The sequence below is a fragment of the Falco rusticolus genome, chromosome 8, assembly GCF_015220075.1.
Source record: "Falco rusticolus isolate bFalRus1 chromosome 8, bFalRus1.pri, whole genome shotgun sequence".
NCBI lineage: Eukaryota > Metazoa > Chordata > Aves > Falconiformes > Falconidae > Falco > Falco rusticolus.
Window position 1 is genome coordinate 42,815,601 of NC_051194.1, and position 24,499 is coordinate 42,840,099.

General features: G+C 38.8%; 1 protein-coding gene across 2 annotated transcripts; it reads right to left on the minus strand.

Annotated features, from left to right (window-relative positions):
• Positions 1–1,427: 1,427 nt before the first annotated feature.
• Positions 1,428–24,099, minus strand: GALNT3 (polypeptide N-acetylgalactosaminyltransferase 3). Of its 2 annotated transcripts, XM_037398336.1 has the most exons (11): positions 23,970–24,099; positions 14,309–14,903; positions 12,868–13,040; positions 11,507–11,656; positions 11,014–11,248; positions 10,134–10,251; positions 9,545–9,745; positions 8,309–8,440; positions 7,259–7,360; positions 4,489–4,641; positions 1,428–4,113 (listed from the first exon to the last, which is right to left on the minus strand). In XM_037398336.1, the coding sequence occupies exons 2-11, from the start codon at positions 14,815–14,817 to the stop codon at positions 3,991–3,993; spliced, it is 1,896 nt and encodes a 631-aa protein (XP_037254233.1). In that variant the 5' UTR covers positions 14,818–14,903; positions 23,970–24,099; the 3' UTR covers positions 1,428–3,990. The 2 variants fall into 2 exon arrangements, with proteins under 2 accessions (XP_037254233.1, XP_037254235.1); XM_037398338.1 differs by lacking the exons at positions 1,428–4,113; positions 4,489–4,641 and adding an exon at positions 5,156–6,911.
• Between the last annotated feature and the right edge of the window lie 400 nt (positions 24,100–24,499).

Sequence of the window (24,499 nt, forward strand, 5' to 3'; positions counted from 1 at the left end):
TAACCCAGGACTGCTAAGTCTGTCGCAAAGCCATGCCTCTAAGCACCACAACGCTTCTAGGGATGGTCATTCCACCACCTGTCTGGACAGCCTGTTCCAATGGTTGACCACCCTTTCAGTGAAGAAATCTTTTCTAATATCCAATCTAAAACTCCCCTGGTGCAACTTGAGGCTGTTTCCGCATTCTGTTGCTTGTTACTTCGGAGAAGAGACTGACCCTCACCTGTTTGCAGCCTCCTTTCAGGCAGTTGTAGAGAGTGATAAGGTGTCCCCCTTGAGCCACCTCCTCTCCAGGCTAAACAGCCCCAGTTCCCTCAGCTGCCTCTCATAAGACCTGTGCTCCAGCCCCTTCACCAGCTTCGCTGCCCTTCTCTGGACACGCTCCAGCACCTCCATGTCCCTCTTGAAGTCATGACCCAATAGTGAACACAGGTTTAGAGGTGCAACCCCATCAGTACTGAGCACTGGGGGACAGTCACTGCCCTTGTCCTGCTGGCCACACTGTTTTGGATACAAGCCAGGATGCTGTTGGCATTCTTGGCCACCTGGGCACACTGCTGGCTCGTGTTCAGCCGGCTGTCAACCAGCACCCCCAGGTCCTTTTTGTTCAGGCAGCTTTCCAGCCGCTCTTCCCCAAGCCTGCAGTGGTGCAGGGGGTTGTTGTGACCCAAGTGCAGGACCCGGCACTTCTCCCTGTTGAACCTCATGCAACTGGCCTCAGCCCATCAATCCAGCCTGTCCAGATCCCTCTGGAGAGCCTTCCAGCCCTCAAGCAGATTAACTCCCCGCCAGGTGTCATTTTCAAACTTACTGAGGGTGCACTTGATGCCGTTGTCCAGATTGTTGATGAAGATATTAAACAGAACTGGCCCCAGTACTGAGCCCTGGGGAACACCACCTGTGACCGGCCACCAGCTGGATGGGACTCCATCACTACTGTTTTGGCCTTTTCACTGCTACTTGCTTCCACACAATTTAAATTCTATCCTGGTTTGGAATGTTACCTCTACAAAGAAAAACTGGTAATCAACAGATATATGATGTTTTATATATACAAATTCCAATCTGACATGTTTGTGAAACAGATTGCATGAAGAAATTACCCTTTAGTGGTATCAAAAATAATATAATGCATTTGTTGTATAACACATACTAGGAACTAAAAGAACTCAAGTCCTTTTGAACAGTTATCCTAAGTACCTTGTCTTCTAGAATAGTTCATTGAACAATCAGTTTCCATTTCATACCTGGGGGTCAGCACAGCACAGCTGCTACCTAAGTAATCTCCCATCCTATATCCATAATTGTTGAATAATTTTCTCATTGACCTGCATCCTATTTTTTTCTCAACTCCTTCTCCAGTTTGTCAAGAACATTTGTTGCCCTTCCAATATTTGTTTGATCTGCAAAAGCAATAAGAATACTTTGCATTCCATGACTGAATTATGGAAATATCTATCAGAGGGCACAGGCAGATCCTGGTGCAGTGCCATTTGATACAGCCTTCCAGTTTCACAGTGGTATTAATAACCCTTCCCAGTACAGCCTTTTAACAATTTATGTCCACACTGTAGCAAGTTATCTTAAATCATACAGTTTTAACTTCATAGCATATTTTTATAGGTGTCACCAAAAGTCTTACTGAAGCCAAGACTCAAAGGCATGATTATCAAAGCAGAAAAAGAAATTAGCTCAAGTTCCTTATTCACTTGTCTTCTGGATGACTTAGAACTACTGAAAGGATTTCTTCTTGCTTGTCTTCAGTTTAACTCATTAGTCAGATACCATTAAATTAACCAAGACAGGCTCTCTCCCCCCATTAGAAATAAAAAAAACCCCACACAACACCATCCATTCATCCACCAGACTCTATAGATAAATAAGCATTTGTCCGTAACGATATTATTTATTTACCAGGACGAAAAGACAAATTTAATATTAGTGTATTTTTTCTATTCAATCTTTAATACCCACCCCTTTAAATTTATTCTCAGCTTTATAATTGATCATGCAGCCAAATACTTTGTCTTCACTTGAAAAATTTAAATTTTCTTTCCTTTTGGAAGCCATGACTTTTTTCCTTAATGTCCTTCCTCTTAGAAGTACAGTGCTTAAAGGAAATATTAAGCATTTCCTAAAATACCATGCCTAGCTGCATCTAACTAGGCTTGATCTTGCTGCTCAACTTTCCACTGTTATGTGCACCTTTCTTGAGATTCAGATCATTGAAGAGTTCATTATTAAGCTGGTTGCTATTACACCTCCTGTTTTCTTCCATTTGAACAGATACTGTAGATGTTCAATACAATTCTTTCAACAAGCTGCAAAGTACCTTTTAACTGTTGATGTTTCCCACCCCTAGTTAATAACAATACTGGCACTTCTAGACAACAGTCTTTTCCTTGTCTTTATTCTGCTGCTTCCTTCCCTTCCTAGAAGTTTATTATTTTAATTTCATAGTAATTGTCCTCCATATCATAGCACAGGCAAATTTAAGGTTATTTTTAAGTTTCTGTAATTTGCATAAACCAATTAAGTCTTCTCCAAATCACAATACAAAACTTTAATAAGGTAAATTCTATTTCATAATAAAGTGCAATTTTATGTGACCTTAGATTCTTTGAGGGTGAGATGCCCATTAATCTCACATTCATACCCTGAAGTAAACGTTTTCAAGTAAGTGTACCTCTCTGTTCGTAAAGAGCACATTTCTTGTGCAAAAGAGTTGCCTTCATTAAAGAAGTCCTGAAATAATCACAGTCAGAAAACGGGCATGATTGGTGACTGCAATGGAAGACTAACTGGAATGTTTTTAACAACTATGCATCCAGTAAAATAAGCAGTTTGTTTGTTTGGGGTTTTCAAAAACTTAATCAAAGGAAGTCTATTTATGAAGTCATAGCTCTACATGATCCATCAAAGCATACTTGTGGATGCTTACAAGAATACAGTATTTCAGGAGAGGAGCTAGCAGAATATTTAGGAAGGCCACAGTCTCGCTTGGACTGATAAAACTTAGGTCAGTACTTTGTAAAAGGGGAAACAGCAACAAGAAGGAAAAAATAAAGATCAATGTGCAAGTGTTCACACAAGAAATTATGTACAGATCACATTATAAATATGTCGGGAAATGTTGCATAAATCACTAAAAGCTAGAAAAAAAGTGGGTTTAGTAGATAACATGTAATTTAAAGCAATAACGAACAAAATGCTGAAAAAAATGTTAATGTTACACAGCTCGGAAATGTATTACAATGTAACTTTGTCATAAAGTTTAAATTTCATGAAATATAAAAAACCTATACAAAAATTTTTGGCTAAAAAAAAGATTAATATCAGAAAAAAGTGATTTTGCATTAAAACAATCATACATACATATTTCAGTGAGAATTATTTTTTTCTTCTACAAAAGAACTGGCTTGCTAGAAGCTGAGCACAGTGTGGTAGCCTATTTGGCTTTAACCTGAAGGTCAAATATTTAATTTTTCAAGTGAAGCAACTTAAAAAATACTGAGGAAGTTTCACTGAGTAAAGTAAATGATTAAAAAAAAAAATATGAAGTCAACCAATTGAGCACAAAAATATAAACATAAAGTGTCTTGGTTTTTAGACTGTATACAATAATGTCTCATAACTCTACAGAGAAAACTAGTCTTCTTCAGAAGTTCTTACAATATATGGAAAACCTATAAATATGGTCCCCAAGGTGAAAAAGGACTAAGAGGAACCATGAATCAGTGATCAACATATGAAGTCTTATCACAGAGATATTGTAAACATTGGGATCTCAATCATCTTTGGTATAACAGACTCCTAGGGAATCTCTGACAACGTATTTTATATCCAACTTAAATAAGAGGGAAAGGAAACTGTTTAAACATTTTGCATTTAAAGTATGCATCACTTAAAAATGCAGTATATATATATCATCACAGTTTAGAATACATCTTTTCTTTTAATAAAATGATCCTGGCCTATAAATATCAAATCTTAATTGTTCTGGCCAAAGATCCACTTCTGGAAGGGGTCTGATGGATTACAGGATGCCAAACTTGGATGCTCTCCATTTCCTGTAAGGCACATATGTAGTGCTGCATTGTACAGAGTTTGATCCTAAAGTGAGTGAAAAAGGAGGGGGGAAAAAAAAAAAGTGAACAAACAATGAGCATGCTATTTCTCCCATTCTTCAAAACTGTAAATATTTTTAAAGACACAAAACATTTGGATTGGCTTCCAGATGGATGCCCAGTCACACACTAAGGGGTATCAACTGTTTTTGTAACTTTAAATTTAAAACAGTGAAAACACAGTTTTGATTTGGTAACTGAAAAGCTGAAGTTGTCTAAATTTTCCTCCCAGAAATAAACTTAGTCCTTTTTGGCTTCAGAGTTTTGTTTCATTGGGGTTTTCTCTGTTATTGGAAATCAAAAATCCACTCTCGTAAAAGATGACTGATAAAAATACCAATTCACTGCACAGTCTAAATACCTTTTGATGCAGCCATTGCTCTTCCCCAACAGCAAAGGTTTTCTGGCCTTTGTAGTTACATTCGCGAAGCTGCACAGGTCCTTTAGAAGCATGCAGACAAAGCTCCTTCTGAATGTTATGTCGAATTTCATGGCGTGCAGAATATTCAAAGTACTATTTAAATAATTTTTAATAATTTCAGTAAACAAACACAAACAAGAATATTAAACTAAATTAAATCCTCAAAATTCCAATACAAAAAATAGGGGTTTTTTTCCAAACAACTTGAGACTACAGAATAATTTCCCTGACTTTTAGCATATATGCTTTAAAAGCATTTACAAAACTAAAAGCATTTTTTAATGCTAATGCAATAGAATATATTTAAAGTACTTAAATGTATAAATTGTAAATGACACTTGGAGCATATACATTATGATGCAGGATCTCATTGCTTGCTCCCCCAGGAATCATATATAATTCAAGAAGACAAACAGAAGAGTGGAGATAGTTGCATGGACAACTTAACTTTTGTAATTTCTTAACTTTAAAAAATATTTATTCAATTTTGTTGCTGGATTTTGTTTTTTCTTAGAGCAACCAAAAAAAATAATTGTCACAGATCAATACTGACTGCTGTACATCAACTTTTGCTGCTTGATCTAAACAATAACTGCTAACAATAGGATGCTGTTATGGTCTCCTGTGAGCTAGCCATTAGAAAACTAAGATAAAAATGTATTTTCTAAGTGAATTTTACCATTAATTCCTGAAAGCAGAGTGCTCTTAAGGCTCAGGAATTCTAGGCTATATTTCCGGTCTTAACAGGGATTTAATTCTAACAGTTACAGATGCAGTTGTCCTTTTATACCTCTAGCTCTACCCTACAATCCTGGTCTCTTCCTCTTCTTTCTCATTAAATGGCAGAGTTCCTATCATTACATCTCACTACCACTGTTTCTCAGTTCTGTATGTCAGCCTTCTTCACCATATCTTTCCTTTGACTAGTAAGTCTAGGCTCACTTAGCTCCCTGTGACTTTCAATTATCTGTCCAGTTGGTCAGCTTCTGCCTCCACACTGCCTTGGCTTCAATGGGAATAGCACCAAGGAACAAACAGGCATCTCGCTCTTAAGTTTCTGCGCCCACCATTACTCCCCGAAACAGGTACTGATAGGAGTGACCTGCTTAGTCACTTAGCTCTCAAACACAGTAATTTATTCTAAATCTCTTAGTCTGACTTAATCTGTTCCGATTTATCTTTTGAACTGCAAAATCTCTGCAAGCCCTGAAAAATATGGCTTGAAAGCTAGGTTTAAAACTCCACTGATTTTGGACATTAAGATGGACATGTTCCCAGCCCAAGAATATTCTAAAAAAGGAAGAAAGATAAACTATTGATGCACAACTCTGAAAACTAGGTTCTCTCTTCCAGTCCCTTTTCCCATCTCAGATACAAGGATGAAGATGACAGGTGGCATGGAAAATCTCAGCCTACATGACTGAAGTCTAGTAAAGAACATAAAACAACTGAAAACAGAGTATTGTAATGAGAAGGGTGAAGTAAGCAAACACGTACATGCCTTAAGTATTTCCAGCAAAACCTGTATTAACATTCTCTGAAGGCTGGCATTTAAAGGGATTCAGGCTGTTATTTTATGGCAGAAGGAAAACCAACAAAGCACAACACTTGAAAGCACAGAGTTTTAGTACAGTCCAAGGTAACTTCAGAGAGAAATGACAACAGAAGCATACAGCAGATCTTTTAATACAATTTCTTGGTACAGCGTTCCCACATTAATGACTTTGATAATGTGAAAAGGCTAACATAGTATTAATCCACAACAGAATAAAAAAAAAGTTCAATACTGTAATAAACTAACATAACAGGATAGTTGTTAATCTAGACAGTATTCCATCACCCACAAAAATTGCCTAGGAAAGCATCAACTGATAAGATCATGTGTCTACAGTGCCATCAATGGATGGCTTTTTAAGACTGAAGATTTTATTTAAAGAAAATTACAACTATAACAAAAACTCTTCAGTCTTTGTTGACCTTTAGTTATTAAGGATCTACAGTTAATAAATTTTATTCTAAGTAACTCTTTAAGGCAACAGCAAAGTGTTAATTTCTGGGAAGCGAAGGAGATGTTACTTTTATTAGTATTACAGTAGTGCCTGAAGGATCCAGTATCTGACATCTATTGCAAATTATACTGTAGAAGAAACGGAGCCCTACTGCTGCCTCCAAGAGCTATGCAGCCGAGAGCTATTCTTGGACAAATTCAGTCATATTATTCACTTGCATTAGCCAGTACAGGATAGACCACTTTGACCTCACACTATGAGGCTGCAAGCATGATAAGGAAGGTGGCTCAGGCCTGGCCACTTGGTCTCCCATTGGCCGGATTCCCACCAACATCTTCCTTGATAGTGCGAGTCCTGGTGGCAGAGAAAGAAGCAACAGGAGGAAGCATAAGGGAAGGAAGAATTAAGACGACAACATTTACAAGAAAGTAGTAAGGGTAGGATGGAAGGGTTTTGCACAGAAAGGAGAGATCAAGTGAAGCAGTGCAATTGTGTTAAAAATCTGAATCTGTGTACTGAACATAGAATGTTAGAAGCAGGATGCAACATGAAGAGCAGTATGAAATTTTCCTTGAACAATATATAGAGGAATTAAAAAAATAAAAGAGGGAGAGGGAAATTTCTCTAAAATAAATGAAAAGCTCCAACATGGTACAGTTACAGTTGAATACATCATACAAATCAGGTATCAAATATTTTACCTGATTTCCTCCAAGTCCATGACAAGAATACATAATCAACGGTTTGCCACCATGGTTATGTTCACCAACATCCAGACACATGCGATTACCTGTATTTTTTAACTAAAGGAAGGATGTTATCAGAAAGAAAAAAAAAAAAAAAGCAGCTCAGCATGGATAACAAAAAATTAAACTGCCTCACTTGCATACAAAACTAACCTTTGGATTAACAAGAATTACAGCTGTTAGTTCATTTTTACTTTCTGCTCTGCTCAATCCTAAAAATCCTGGGCTCAGTTAATCCTTTCTAACCAAAAGCCTAGTAACTACATTATCATTGTCTACAGCCACACACTGTGGATTATTAGGCTACTGGGGTGCAAGGTTACTGTTATTCAAATTACAATTTGAAGAGATATACATAAAGTATTCAAGATTGAAGGAAGTTTTATTTGTAAATACATGCTAAACAGTCGCATTCACCTCAAAATAATACTTATTAGTTGTTTAATTTTTCTTTGTTTGTTTTAGCAATACAGTGCCTAAGAAGTTACTTGGCAGAAGGAAATGCAATGGTCTTCAAAAAAACCCCCAAACATATGTATAACGTATGAACACACATTTTCCATATCATAAACCTAGTTCTGAGAAGCAAACAGCTGCCCAGTTTTCCTTATTAGCATGAACTAAAAATTCTCTCAGACTTCTTACTATAGAAAGCTAAATTTACCTTGATAATTCAGGAAATCTCTCACCACTGGTTTAGTAATTTTGTGTCATTTTTAACTGTTAGTGATAGGCAGAATGTTGTTTATCTTAGCAGGTTGTAAGATCCCATTAAGCAAGGTTACTGTTAGTTACAAAGCTTTGCTTAAATTTCATATCACTGTTAACAACGCTATAAAATATTCAAATAGCAAGGTATGCAGAAGAGATTCTTTGTCCAGAGTAGGGACAGAAAACCCTAGAGCAGCTAATGATAGTTAAAATGTAAACACTCTGGCTAAGGTAGCACAAAACATTACCAAACCTCCTGGATTATAGAAGACTATAGAAAAAAATTAAACTTACGTATCCAAAAAACAAAGGATTTAGGTCGGGCACATATGCTTCTGGATAAACATTTCTGAGATACCAGGTAAAATTTTTACACTGCAGACGCTGCCTTAAGTCAAGTCTTTTTGAGATGTCTCCAAAAGTTTTCTGTTAGAGTAAGGGAAGCAAGGATGGAAGAGAAATACACTAACGTTACTAGTATCAATTTTGTCCATATAAATCTATGATATTCTGCACTGTAGCATTATCAAGTTTTAATCTTAATCTGATTTTTTTTTAAAAAATACTGTACTACTATGTTACTGAAAAACAAACAGCAGTAACCATAACACCACTGACATCCAGCCTGCAGCATTTCAAAGCACATGCAAGAAAAATACATCGCAACATGGACACAGTGGAAGTATCCTCAGTCCCAAGAGTTTTAATACAGCGCCATGAAGCAGGAAAGTATGAACAAGACCATACTGATGACAGCTATAGCGCTATCTGACCTCACTAAAGAGTGAAACAAAATAATTAATTGTATTAATTAAACAATTAGCCTAATAGTCAGTACAATGCAGAATATCCCAGACAAAATTCAGTTGGTTAGCTGCTAAACATGCTTAGGAAAGCTAATGCTATTAGTGATACAATAGTCACACAAATTTATCATATGAAAGAAGAAAAAATAGCTTCTCAAAAACACTCTTAAATTCCAGCTGGTGAAAGATTAAAGTTCCAGAAAAATTACAAAAATAAATAAACCAACACCCAAATTCCCTGAACTTATGTTTTTAAGCAGATAGAGAGAGGATGGATATCTAGCATTGAACAAGATTTATTCTGCACTTCACCTAAAAAACAATAAAAGCTGCTTTCTAAGTAAAAATGCTAAGCAACTTGAGACTACTGAGGCATTGTGCTTCTCACTCCAAAAAACAAATTAGTTTGCATTTTCTATGCTCAGTAGCTTTTCTCATGCGCTTCTGGTAGTTCCAGTAACTGTTCAATGCAAACAACCCCGGATTTTAGAGAACATACAAAACCCCCTACTAATCAAAAAAACCTGCCACACAAACCAACACTATCACCACCCAAACACTAAATTTTTTTCATGTTTGTTGGAGCTACAGCATTAAGCAAACTGAACTCTGTCTTCTCATTAAAATATCTAGAATCCTTACATACTTTGTCAATAAATAACTTTTGCTCACCAAAACTTTCAATGCAGCAAGCGTGATTTCTAATACCACCACCACCACCTACTTGTTTCACAATTTTTGCTGCCTCTGTGTTTCTTCGGTAAAATATTTCTTTATATTCATCCATCCACACTTCTGCAAGGCGGACTTGATTACGTGTGATCACTTGAGTACCTTTTGGGAAAGTATGGGGACTCTTGCTGCGAAAGACATGGCCAACAACAGAGCAAGGCATGATCTCCAACTGTCCACCACATTGCCATACCTAATAATAACATTTTGTGTGTAAGTGCACTGCAATTAGAATTAAGGGGGTAGAAAAAAAATTTCAGTAATGTTATTGTTCACCAGAAAAAAACCTCTAAACCACTAGCAAGAGTGTATATATCAAGTATACCATAAGTGAATTTTCTAATCAGGTAAATCCTGGAAACATATATTTCAGCTATCAACACTAAACACATTTAAAAAAAAAAAAAAAATCAGTTCAGGAAGCATATTTGCATTTTATTTCATAGGTCATTAGTAATTCATTTTCCATGTCCTAGTTGGCTGATTCAGTAGAGGAGTCAAGATCTAATACTCATTTGTCCTCAAAAATCATGTACACTGTCAGATATAGAGACCATTGCTAATGAAGTAGCTAAACTTACTCTGAAAGACATTTCTATATTTTCACCTCCCCATATTTCCATTTCTTCATCATAGCCTCCAATGTGTTCAAAGTAGTCTTTTGATATTGAAAAGAGACCTCCAGCAAAAGTAGGTGTTCTGCAAAAACAGAAATTTACTGAGGAACACAGGATTCAAATAGGTAGGGGGTTTTAAATACAGATATAAAAACATGGTATAACTGTTCTAGAAAGCTTCCATGCATCTGTCACTGTTTCATTACATTGATACATTTTCCTGACATAGATAATACTTCAAGCAATTATATCTGCCCACATCAAGTCTCATTTGACAATTTAATTGTCATCTATTAACAACTGGTTTGACTAATGACTGCTGGTATAAAAGACAGCATCAGGAAAAAACCATACTTCCCCTTTACGGAGGATATCAAGCAAAGTTATTACTCCTCCAGACCAGTAACGTGTCTGCGGCCAAAGCACGTACAATTATCATCAAATGCACTGCTGTAACAGTCTAGTATTTTGATGCTCTGAGTCTTTGTTGCCATCCTTTCAAGGAGACAGAATCTGTCTCTTGTGGTACTGTCTCTGAAAAGAAAGTTTATAACCTCTCTCTCCCCTGCTCCCTCCTGATGAAAAAAATACAAGATATTGCTTATTACGTTCCTAGTGTATACAGAAAAAAGGTAATGCAGAGCAATTTCTTAAGGGGGCTATATTTTTATGGAAGCTTTAAAATTTACAATATGGTCCTTAAAGAAAGTATTTCAAAAGCCATCTAAGATGTTAGGACTTCTTATCACAGTTCTCTGAAGAACTAGCTCATTTACAAACTGTTGTTCATAACAAAAAAACATGAAAACTGAAGGATTTAAAATATTATTCAAGTTATATTTACCTAATGGGATAGGTTTCATCTTTTCTTCTTTTATTTTCATCTTCAGGAATAGATTCCCATCCAAATGACAAACTCCAATCAAAATTTCCTCTGTTGTGGCTATGCACGTAAGGAGATGGTTTATTGAATTCAAAAGTATTGAGATCTATAGAAGCAATATCAGGGCTTACAACAGCAACAGGGTTCTCAGCTATTCTTGCCAATAACGGCTCTAACCAGCCGTAAAAGCATTCACCTATGGAGAAATGGGAACAAGTTCTGAATTTTTACTTGGCAATAAACTAGTAACACAGGGAGTATTTTAACACACCCACAGCAAGCCAATATGCGCTGCTTTTAAGTAGCATTGCTAATTATACTTTCAATAATATAAAATAGCAATAGGTAAGATGATACATTGTTAATGTTCATAATTCATAAAAAAATCTGCAATGTTAAATCAAAGACAACAGCATTATAAACCACACTTGGCACAGTTACAGGTTACACTTACAATGAGCATCCAGAAAGGTAAGGGTCTCTCCTGTTGCTACTGAAGCTCCCAACAATCGTGCTGTGATTAGACCTTTTCTTTCCTTTTGACGGACTACTTTAACTATTCGAAATTGTTTCACATATTCATCTAGTTTATCATGCAAATATTCTAGAAAAATAAATAAGTTTCAGGATATTTAGTGTATATACATGCTACTGCCTAAAAATTTACATTATTAAACTAAGCAGATAAACAATTCACACTAATTCCAGGAATGACCTCAATGTCAAAGTGGTAAACAATCCCCAGCCATTGAACGTTAATTTTAGGGGTTGAGTTTTGTTGGAGGTGGGACCATAGGAAGAGAGCTGGCAAAGAATAGGAGATCAAATACCAAGAATATTCTAAACAAGAAAGGACATGTGCTCTTCTGCAGTATTAACACCTAGAATACAAATTCAAAATCCATTTTCAGAGCAAATGGATCACATATCTACTTATACAAGTTATCTGCAGCACATGCAAATTTCTCCCTTATGACACATTTTACAGTTTTCAAGGGCTACAATACATACAACAGCAAGAGAAGCCACATAAAAAGCTATTTAAAAATGTGCAAAATTTGACAAACAACCCCACATCCCTCATTAAACTTCCCACATCATCTTCCTTCCTCAGCCCATCCTTAGAATTAAACTGTACTACTGAACATACTTCACATCCAAGTGTGTCAGTATGCTAAATACAGACTTGCAAGAAGTGTAAATACATTAATATTAGAACGTATGTATAGGCATGTTCATCTAAAGTTCAGCATATCAAGTTTTTTGAACTTGCATTCCTGATCACGCTCAGAACACATTCAATTATTTATAGCACTAGCTTGGGTATTGAAGATTATTTTTCCATTAAATAATTTTACTTTCTAGGAAAGACATCGCCCTTCATTTTAATGAAATTAATTTACATAAAGACAATCACTATGATAACATGCAAATTGTGTCAAACATTGGCCGATTTATTCTTGGATACTTTGTTCTATAAATTGTAATTGATTTGAAGCACAAATTACAGAGCTACTTGTCATGCAACCAGTTAGGCAGCTTAAGCAGCACTAGAATTAGAATAATCAGAAATGGGGCTTGAAACCTTTCCAGAGGAAAGGAATTTCATATTTGACTACCTTATGAAAAAAAGATGCAGGAGAACTATTTTATAGAAAAAGAAAGGAACAAACCTACTTAGAATACCATTATAAGTATTAATGGTAATAAAGAGATACCCTCTTTTAATCAATTTATCTGCAATCCTAACATGAGAAATTATTGGGGGGCGGGGAAGAGAGGGACTAGAAAGATGGGACTAGATGGTAGACTTACCATCTACACTGGCATCGTCCACCAAAATAATTTCCTTTAGCAGTATTGCAGGAGATGTATACATCACACTGTGAACAGTTCTGAGCAGAGTGGACCAGGCTTCATTATGAAAAACTATTATAACACTTGTGGTTGGCAACGGCGGGCAACGCTTAAACTTTTGTTCAATACATCTACAGATTAGAAAGTGTCAAATATTACAAAAGGGACAAAAATTTTTGACTCAGACTCTTAAAAGAAATTCTTTCTAGTACAAAGCTTTGTAAGTATGGACATAAATATTTCAGCTTTTCCACTTTCTATCCCAGTTTTGGAGTGCAAAGGCAGGTGCTCCAATTGTACAAAATATTTTTTTAAAAATATGGTGAACAAGAATTTCACTTACAACTGACTCAATTCTGCTTCTGTCTCACAAACATTTGAGTACATTTCATATAGCACTCAGGTCTTCTTCAGAAAAAAAATGTTATTGACAGCTGCAGATACTGAGCTGCAAAATCAGACTAAGTCACCATTACTGTTAAAACCTCAAAATACAGAGAGTCATATTTATTAGAAGGAAAAAAAGGAACATATTAATTCAGAACTTAAAAATTCTGTAGAAATACCATATAATCCCTAGGACAGCATATCCCATTCGAGGGAAACAATTTTTAACCCACAGTTTTTCAAGACTGAGGTATTCTGAACAGAGCCAGAGACTTTAAAGGTCAACTTTAGAGACTAGAAGATCCCCAGGGTAATTATCACAGGTGTTGCCTCACAAAATGCACAGGTGAAAACTCACCAGTTAGGCTCTAGCAAAGGTTACGCCACATGTAATGTGATGCTCATCCTGCCAGCAGCAGCTCAGTAAGATTAGTCACTTGTGGCACAGAGCTGAGAACATACAATCTGACAGTGAGAGACTGCTCATAACCAAACCCCCACTCTATCCATGTCCTACAGCCTTCAATACAAGTCAATACAGTCTTTTCAATACAAGATTGCTGAGCTGTTCCGTTGCCTTGTTCAACAGTTTACAATTCCTAATTTATTAAATTATGCTGGTGGTTTTATTAACACTGAATACTAAAAAAACAAAAACAACAACAAAAAAGGGGGTGGGTGGTTGTTTAAATCGGGAAAATTTTAAACCACATTTTTAGTTTTCTTCTAAGTAAAACTTAGCAGGCTTCCAGAAAGTCACTCAGAAATTGTAGCTTAAAGGCAAAACAAGAAAACCTTATTTAAATATGGTTACTTTGAATTCAAAACCATGAAAGAAGTGAGCCTTTCTAAACGTTCTTGGCTTTGGCACTGTGGATCATTATGTACAGCCAATCATTATGTATAGCTAGGAGGCTTTCCTAAACTACCATGTAATGCTGAAGCGAAATCCCTTTGCAGTCTGCATTTCCAACAGATTTGTAACTATCAGGACATACACATTTCAACATACTCAGGAGGTCGAGTATCTGGTCCAAGATCTCGGTGTAAAGAAATCCTATCACTTGCAAATGCATTAAAACAATGTTTTTCTTCTCCGTGCTGTTTTTCTTTCTGTTCTTCTGAATTTAAATTGATGGTTTTAAATCCTTTACCAGAAGCTCCAGGAGCATTAGGATCTTGAAAGGGTCGATCCAGAAAGGGTTTTAGTTCCACTGCAGTATAGTGTCCTGGCAAACAGTGTCTCTCTCCAGGAATCTTGGTTTGTCTAACAGGTGCTTTTATCTGCATTTTTGGCTTCGCACCTTTGATATTGTTCATAGCATTTAACACAAGACCTAATACATGACTTTTCTTTCCAACAACTGGCTCAATCCCCTCATCTTTAAAGTCTTGAATACCCACTTCTCTTTGTAATAAAAATAAAAATATCAGAAAGACAAACACAATAATGCTAAACTTCCAAAGTTTCCAGTGAAAAAATAATTTCTTGAATAGTTTAGGTGTTTTTTTCAAAGCCATTTTAGTTTTAAAAAATTATCACAAAACAAGAGTTTCTGTAAATTATGTTCTTCAATAGGTCACAGCATTTCTTGAAATTATAGTACCTGTAAATGAAAACAAAAAGTATTAGTTTAAACATCTAGTATATTCAACGATGTAAAACCACAAGAAGTTAATGGGCAGGAATTAGATCACAACACCCAACTGTCAAACATTATGAGTCCTTCACATACAGATATATCAAACCTATCCATAAGATACCAAAGATGTACTTCCCCTGGTTTTTGTTTCACATTTGCTTGAAGTTTTTTTAATATACTTCAAATAGAAGAACCGGAAGGCAGGCATACCACTAAGAATAAAACACTATTTCGACACAATGCCACTACCTCACGTTAATTTTCTGCCAAATCTTTAAAATTAAGTTGTTTAAAATTAAAGGAAAGTGTTAAGTCTTACAGAGGTAGGGAATTTCAGTTCAATGATGGGATAGAAGGAAAACATGGAATCAATATGGTAAGTTCAAGTTACACGTAAGAAAGATCCACATAAAAAGCAAACTATAAAGACAAAAAGGACTTCTCAACCAACTTATTTCAAGAACTCTGCAATTTCCAATATTTGAAAAAAAATAAAACAAGTAATCAGACTTCAAGTGGGAAACTTTTAGTTTAGTAATCTAGTATACACGTTCAATTCGGCCTTAATACAGGTAATTTGGAATAGGTTAATTTAGCCTGAGGATCAAATAATCATTCTGTATATTATTTCATTCACTTGTACTGCATTTTCTGGCATGTGCTGCTGCAACTCATCAAGAGAACATGTCAAAGAGCTCTCCTCTTTCAGGAACTCTGCCACTATTTTTTTCACAGACAACCAATTATTCAGTGGCTTTCAGAGATGAGGAACTATGAAAAACATTTAAGGACTATCAGAATCCAAGCGATTTGAATTAAATTCTGTCTGCAAAATTGGCAGTTTACAAGAACAGGAAAAATAGCAACCAGCCTAAATTCAAAGCACAGCTTTATTTTTGTGGAAGTTATATTTATGTGAACTGAAGAAAGAAATAAGCAGCATTTAGATAAAAGCACAATTAATTCCCAACCAAAAACCTACTTTTCTATTTCATCCTTTGAAATACAAATAAATTCTGTATTCCTTAATTGGAATAACATATACTCAGGAAGAGATATAACTTACAGAATACAGGAAAAAAAACTCACCTGGTTTCCTTCAAGAATCTGCAGGATAAGTTAAGAATCCCGACGTCTTCACATTATAGTTTATTTCAAAGCTTATGTCAGCTTTTTTAATAAACCCATACATTCAAACCACAGTAGTTTTACCACTGAGCTATTGTTATAAGGATGCAAAGGGAAGCTCATTACAGCATGGCTATATGGATACTAAAAGGTACCAAGAATGTGTTCACAAGGCTCACAAAATTTCCAAGAACATCCATAAAGAAAATACAGTTCACTTCTGTCTCACACATTATTTTCCCATTTTTCTTTAGTGCTGAAAAAAACGTTCTACAGTATGGATACCTATACACTGCAACACTAAGAATAAAAACTTTCTTTCCTGGTGAAAGGATTGCAACCAATTTAACAAACTGTCAGATTAAAAAAAGCCTTGTTTTCTCACAATGTCTGGTGTGTTGATCATGGCTGGCTGCCAGACACTCACCCAGCCACTCTCTCATGTCCCCTCCTCAACATAGCAATGGAGAAAGTAAGATGGAAACGCACATGGATTGAGACAAGGACAGCGTGATCACTTACCAGTTACTGTTGTGGGGAAAACAGACTCGAGGATGATGAATCTAATTTATTGCCAAATAAAAATAGAGTAAGATAGTGAGAAAGAAAGACAAAACTAAAATCACCACTCCCTGGCTCAACTTCACCCCTTCATTCCCAACTCTTTTACCTCCTTTCTCCCAAGTGGTATAGAGGAGATGGAGAATGACTTCATCCCTTAACACTTCACCTCTGCCACTCCTGCCTCTTCATGTTTCTCCCCTGGTCCAATATGGGTCCTCTCTGTGGGGTACAGTACTTCAGCAAAAACTGCTCCAGCATGGGTCATCCGTGGGTTGCAGTTCCTGCCAGGATCTTGCTCCTGCATGGGCTCTCCATGGGCTGCAGCTTCCTCCAGGGCATATCCACCTGCTCCTGCATGGTCTGCAGTGTGGGTATCTGCTCCAGCATGGCCCTCCATGGGCTGCAGAGAAACATCTTGTCACTATGGTCTTCTCCATGGGCTGCAGCAGGACAACCTGCTTCACCATAGTCTTCTCCATGGGCTGCAGGGGAATATCTGCTGCGTGCCTAGCAGAGCTCCTCTCCTTCATTTGGTGTCACCTTGGTGTCCGCAGGTTGTTTCTCTCACAGCTGCTGTACAGCACTTTTTTATCCTTTCCTAAATACCTTATTACAGAGGTACCACTTGCTACAATGGGTGGCTCAGCTTTGGCCAGCCGTGGGACCATTTTAGAGCTGGCTGGAACTGACTGTGTGTGTCCAGCATGGGGGTAACCCCCTGTCTCTTCTCACACAGGTTTCCCCTGCAGTCATCCCCACCCCCCAATCTTGCCCCGAAAACACTAAGCACACGTACAGATCAGCACCCAGCAAGATGACTGTAACTTGTAAAACTACCCTTGCTTCATCTGCGAGGGCTCTGCCTGAGTCTACAGCCTCTGCAACCGGTTAACCAGGAATGTTTTTGTAACACCGTAAAAAAGAAAATCACATTACTGTTTCTCAGTGCACCATGCACAAGCACATATGATATTAGTAAATATTAAAGCCTAGGAATCAATGAGCAATATAAATATATCTTCCTCAACCTGAAAAAAAAAAAAAAACCATATTTTTTTTTTTTTTATATTTGAGGTACTTAATATTGTAAGAGAGGTCTGGCAACTTCTCCATCTCCAAGCAGTCATTAGGCATAGTCAATAAGGCAAACACCTGGGGAGGGGGGCAATAGCACTGGTGGGCTAGTTGGTTTGTTTCCAAACACTGCTGTCGTCAAATTTCTTTTATATCACTACACATGCAACAATGTTCTCCAACTTCTTAGGCTTCTTCGTCTTTGTAAAGAGACTTAAATTTGTCCACACCAAGAGAAAGGTTAAGCTTTAATGAACATGATGGTGTAAGATGTGTCAAGAGAAGAGAGGTTAAAGTTAATTCTATGTAGTAACATTGACAGTTTTACACTGAAATTATGCTTAAATTTGAGAACTCAATCAGTATTTGAGTCAACTGTTTACAAATGTTTCTTCGTTTTTTTTTAATGAGCTGGCATCAGACTACTCAAAGGGTAGAAAAATTACATGGTATGGCTACATATCTGTTATCTGCCTTAGTATCAGAGAAATCTTTTAACTAACAATTACTTTGAGACTTAGATTGTCATTTCAATTAACACAACAATATTTACTTATGCTACTCTCACTACGTCACAATTTTTTCTAGTTTTGTTCACTACATGAACTTTGGCTTGTCTCCAGCAACAAAAAAGAAAAATGAACTAGAAGATGCCAAAGATTTCTTCCACAGATTTTTAGCATACACTTCAGACATCTGCTGCTGCTGGCTTTGATGCTGACACACTAACCCCTACTCTTCACAAAACATCAAAAGTACGTATGTACATTTTACCAAAAACTTAAACTAAACCACTAGTATCTTCATTTGGGATTGTTTCCTGCACAAATTGAGTATATACAAATGCTTAGAATACCCACGAGCAACACAACAGTCAAGATATCTGTATATCAAAATAACCAAAATCTAAAATGCATTCCAAATATTTCTTGTACTACCCTTGTTTTACATACATCTGCCTTCAGAAAAGTAAGTCATTACAGGCTATAACAAGCAGACCTAATGACCAACCAAGAACATAGAGCCATTTATTCAGATTTGTTTTTCGATGTAACTATATTAACTTTTTTCTTCATATACTTTGACTTCTCTTTGACAACCTATTTCCTTGTATTGGGTACATCTGTCTTGGCTGCTCAGGTGCAACTCCAGCCGTCTGCCCTAACACACAGGTCTGTCCCTAGAAATGAAAAGGCAACTCACCTGAGTTAAGTGGGTTGTGCAACAGAGCAACATAACTTAACCCTTTCAATGTGGATTAGTACACAGCAGCAGCATACGTGGCAGCATACTGTGCACAGAAACGGGGGCAAGTGATGTTTCTTTTCTAAAGAAAGGATCGAGTGATAGCCTCGAGATAGTATGTGCAGCAAAGGTGAAGTGGACAAACACAGGCTTGTTTGCCACAAGCATACAGCAAACTTCAATCTAGACAAATGCCAAGTGTAGTTTTATTGACAGAATGTCTGACAGGGTTATTGTTTACAATAAGAGAAGAGCTCTTTGTCACATAAAATAGTAGCAGTTTCCAGAACACAGACTGCATTGTCCAAAGAACTTCTGCCCTGAAAGCTGTATCTTCCTTAGGATTTTTACCAGGATAATTTTGTAGTCAGAAATACAATCTTTATTCCCCACAAATGCTTTACATGTTTTTATGGCATAGCAATGTGAGTAAGCACAGACCAAGCTACTGTTCCATCCTCCAGGACATGCTGAAGAAATATGTGGCATGATTAAACTCCCCGAGGTGACTGTTTAGCGAAGTGTTTAATCTTCTATTCATTAGTATTATTTTCACTAACAGCACTGTGGATTCTTACAGCACTTCAAAATAATTAGCCCTAAACATCAGAAGTTGGATTTCAGGAATTTTTTCTTTAAAGAAGAAAATAACCAGAAAACCAATATGTACTACAAAAATATTCTAGAAGTGCCAAAAAGCAGCTGCCACACTGCTTCAAACCACATCACATGGGTGGTGTGTGAATTCAATACACAGCCTATATTACATTATGCCACCCACTAACTCTGATGTCACTGTCTGCAAAAACTCCGGCTTACAAGAAAGCCTCACTACAGTAGCCAATATGCAGAAAACTGACTTTTTGTTAGCTTGGTCTGAACACCACCATAGACAATAATTTAAAAAAAACAAAATAGTGTCAAGATAACCCAAATCTTCATAAATTCTTTCAGACCATGCCAGTGAGGAGAAACGTATTGGGGTTAGTATCAACAATATACTTGACCTCATTTTTTTTTTTTTAATAAAACTGTTTTATAATCTATTTTTCTTATATCTGACTTCTAAACAGGGTCCTAATGTTTCCTGAGAGTGTTGCCTATGGAATATAAAAAAAATTAAAAATACAAAATACTAAGCAAAAAATACTAAATAAAGTTAAGGAAAAAACCTAAAAAAGATAAAAATAGGGAAAAAACACTTCAGAATTATTCTAATCACAACTATTTAACTACACAATTTTGCTCCACCCTTGATTTAACTCCTTCTGTAACTCCAGAAGAACAGCTTCATTAAAAAGCTTGTCTTATTATTTCTTACTATCTAAGCATACAATCCCTCCATCAAGACTGTAATGTCACCTTGATCAGAAAGTGGGTGTGAACAGAAACACTGAACAAATTCTTTAGGAGAAAAAAAAAAGACCTCACACTCATAATCAACTGTTCTCACCAAGTTACCAAACATCTTCCAAAGATGCACGATTACATGCATTGGAATAATTTACCTGTAAGAAGTCTACTTTCACCACTGGCATTTCTGAACATAAAATTCATTTTGTTTCCTTTGCATGAATGTAAAAGTTAATAAAACATTAGCTACTGAAATAATCAGTTTGGTCAGTGATGTTCTCGTCTTCTACCACCATGCACTTTTTTTCTACCAGCAAAAAAAATAATAAATCACTGAACAAATTCCACTTCCTAGAGATACGTCCCAGAAGAACATACACTCACACTACCACCTCCTGTGACAGACTAAGAAACACCTAATTTGTCCTGAACTTTTCATACAGGTTTAAATGAATATGGACTACAAAGGCTCTCCATAAATCAAAAACATTCAAAAGCACTTCAGAATTTGGGGAAAACAAACAGTTGTGTAAGTTTACCAAACTATGCTTCTTTTTACAGGAATATTAGCCCTTAGTTTAAATAAAGGAACAAATCATAAAATGAAGCATATAGAAGTTGAAGATTAAGGCTTCACGTGAAAAGGAGAAAGAGAATCAGCTGACCAGTTTCTATCTCTACACTTGCAACAGAAGATACTTGCCTATCTGTTCCACTAAAGAATTCCTACTGAATACACTTCTAGATAGGGCGCACGCAACTAAAAGAAATACAGATTCACAAACCCCAGATACTGTTCCTCTGGGTACATTCTTTGAAGCTCAGCCAGTGGAAATGTGGTTCTACTGAAAAAAGTAAGTTACAAGAGGAATACGGAACATATTCAGTTCCTGAGTCTTAGTTTTAGGAACACAGATCATTCTAGCAAAGACTGGACATAAACTGCCCAGTGATTATTACAGAAAATTCAGAAGCTGTAACTGGACGTTAACACAGCAAGCTGAAGAAATTCAGAGCAGCAGCAGCAACCCAGAACCCTTAGCTAGAATATAACTTTGTAACCAATCTTCTTCTGCAGTTTCTTTGATATTAAAAAAAAATAAATACAAAACCCCCCAAATACTCCTTCTATGTATTCTTAACGGAAGTGCTTCCAAAAATTCTTTCAAAATGAGCACAACTGCTATTTTTCTACAGCTATTCACTGTGCTTGACAGGCAGAAACATACTTTCCTGTGACAACAGATAGCATATGAAAGGCATACAGTAACCATATATTATAGAAACTATTTATGGCTTATTTTTACAGTCCTGGGACTATAAACATGCATGAACTCAAATTTAAATTTCACTCAGCTCTGCAGCTTCCTTTTTTTCTTGGCCAGACTGACTTGGGCCTCCATTAAAATCATTTTAGACTGTCCCTAAAAATACCATGATGACAAGTGAGCACCATAGCAGCTGTAAAGCACTGTTTTAACATAGAAGATTTAGTGTCTGATTTTCACTGAAGCACCAGAAAACAATCTCTGAATCATAATCAAGGGAATTTTTTGTTTTGTTTTCCTGATTGTAGTAATGTTTCTAAGATAACAAAAGCATCTGAATATTAAGAGCGAGGCTTGAAATCACAGTTTTACACCCTAACTGGCCTTGAACTTTTGTTCAAATAAGAAGTGTAAAGCATCAAAAGTCTCCTTATGGATTTTTTGAGATTTCCTGAAGTTTATTGAGTCAGTGACTGCTAAACTAATCTTTATCAGAATCTCCATGAGGTGTCTTCACTGTGTCTTCGCTTTCTTCCTCCCCCCAACTTGACTGGTTCTTTTCCAGCTACAATTCAGTGCTGAATAATGTTACCTAACAACAAATAATCATTTGACCTAAGAATTTAATTACTAAGTCACCACCAGTAGTTTTGCAACATGACTTCTCTTTGTAAGCAGCGCTATTTCCTATGGCACATGATACCAGTGAATCTCAGGAAAAAATATCAGACAGCGGCAAGACAGACAACAAGCGAGTAAAATCGTGCTTTACAGGAGTGGCCAAAATGTAGCCCCTTGTGGTCTAGAAACTTGGGGTGCTTTCAGTTCATCTAGAAGATAAGCACAGAAACGAGCAGATTAGAAGTAGAGACTCACTAGTGCCACCAAGAACCTGGTCAGCAACTGATACCCTCAGCAGGATTCTCTACGTTAATTCCACAGAAAGGGGGAGCCCTGCACTGGGGATCAGCTCTTGGAAAGGACAGACCAGGCAACAACTTTATACAAAACAAAAAGAAACGTCTGAATTTGTCACCTAGAACCACAGACTCTGGGGAAACGTCACAGAGAACAATTATACCTTTTCCCTGTTTTGACAGAAGTCAAGACATCCAGGCTACTGCTGGTATTACCCCAGCCCCAAAAAAGCGGCAAAGTTAAATGGCAGTAGCGGTTACGAGGAGGAAAATGGTCTGCTGCTGCTTCCCACAGCGCAACAAAAACAGCAATTTGGGCTCTCTATAACTAACTTAATTTTTACTTTGCTACGTTATTGAGAAGCCTTGAGATGAGAGTAGCAGATGCCAAACTGACCAGGCCACTGGGAAAACCTAGTTAAAAAAAGAAACCCAAAGCCATAGCTGGCTGTTCAGTTGCTCAGTCTAACTCTGCCACTCAGCACAGCAGCACGACACTGCCTTTACTCACGACTGAACTGATTACCGTAATTTATAATTTGTTAAACAGAAGACGTTGTTTTGTACAGAAGACTAACGTGTAAAACGCTACAGAAATACATGCATAAAATTTGTATTTCTGGTAAGATTTTTTTATTTAATAAAACACCCATGTATTAATAAGTTCTTCTTTGTACAAGCATATTTTACACGAAATTAAAGAAATAAATCTGTGACACTAAGGTTACCTATGCTACAATTCCTTTTTCCAGTCAGCTCTCCAGAGCCAAGAAAATATTCATAAGCACTGTCACCTGCTGCGTAGAAGGCTGTCGCATTTCTCCGGCAGTTTGTTAATCTGGCAATTTAAAAGCACCTGATAGAGGCTGAAACCTCCCGGAGGAAGCTGGCAACACACCCGATCAAACTGTCGCCGCCCCGCTGCTATCACATCAGCGCGGTACCGCGGGCAAATGCCTGGGCGGCTCCGTACGTGGCAAGGGACAACTCCCTCGGTCAACACGCCGGGTTTGGCCAGCGCATCCGGCTGGTGGCCAGCGCTTCCCGGAGACCTGTTTGCCCAGCTGCCGGGCAGCAGCGCCCTTCCCCGGGGCCGCGGCTCCTCGCCCCGTTCCACGTTTGCCCCGAGCGGGGCGCGCAGTGCCGGGATGTCCCGGGCCCCCCGGGCCGGCTGCGCTGGGGGCAGCGCGGGGGCCGCGCGCGGGGCGGGGGGCGCGCGCGGCTGAGTGTGCGTGCGCGTGCGAAGGGGCGGCCGAGGGGGACCCTGCAGCAGGCCCCAGCCTGGCGGCTGCCACGGCACCTTCCCGCCGCCCCCCCCCGACTCCCGCCCGCCCGGCTGCGCCCCGCGCCGGGCGCACCCGCGCAGCCGGCGGCGAACGGAGAAGCGGCCCCGGGCGCTGCCCCGCCGCCGGCCGCGGCCCCCCGCCGAGCGGGGCGTCAGGCCAGCGGGCTCCCCCCAGCGCGGCGGCTCCCCCACTCACCTCGTCCGGCGGGAGGGAGGCGAAGGCGCCGCCCGTGCGAGCGGCTGCGGGGACGGGAGAACGCGGCGCCCTCCGCGTCCCGCCCCGGCCGCGAGGCCGCCCACGGCGCGAGGAGGCTGCAGCCGGGCGGGCTGCCGCGGCTTCCGCTCGGCGGCCGCCAGGTGCGCGCGGGCGGGGGGGGGGCCTGCGCCTGCGCCCCGCCCTCACCTGGCGCCCCGCTCCGCCCTCACCTGGCGCCCAGGTGCGCGCGGGGGGGGAACGCGCGCCCGCCGCCCCGGGGAGCGAGGGCCCCCGGCGGGGGACAGGAGGCCTCAGCACGGCCCCTGCGCCCGCCGCGCCCGCAAGAAAACGGCGTTTCGGGGCAGCCGCACCCCGCGCGCAGCCGGGCCGGGCCGGGCCGGGCCGCGGTTCGTCCTGCGGCACCCCCGGGTGTTACGGCCTCTGCGCCGCGGGGGACCGAGCGCGCCCAGCGCACGGTGCCGGCAGCCTGACCGCAACATCCCTGCGCCGTGAGATCACGGTCTGAGAGC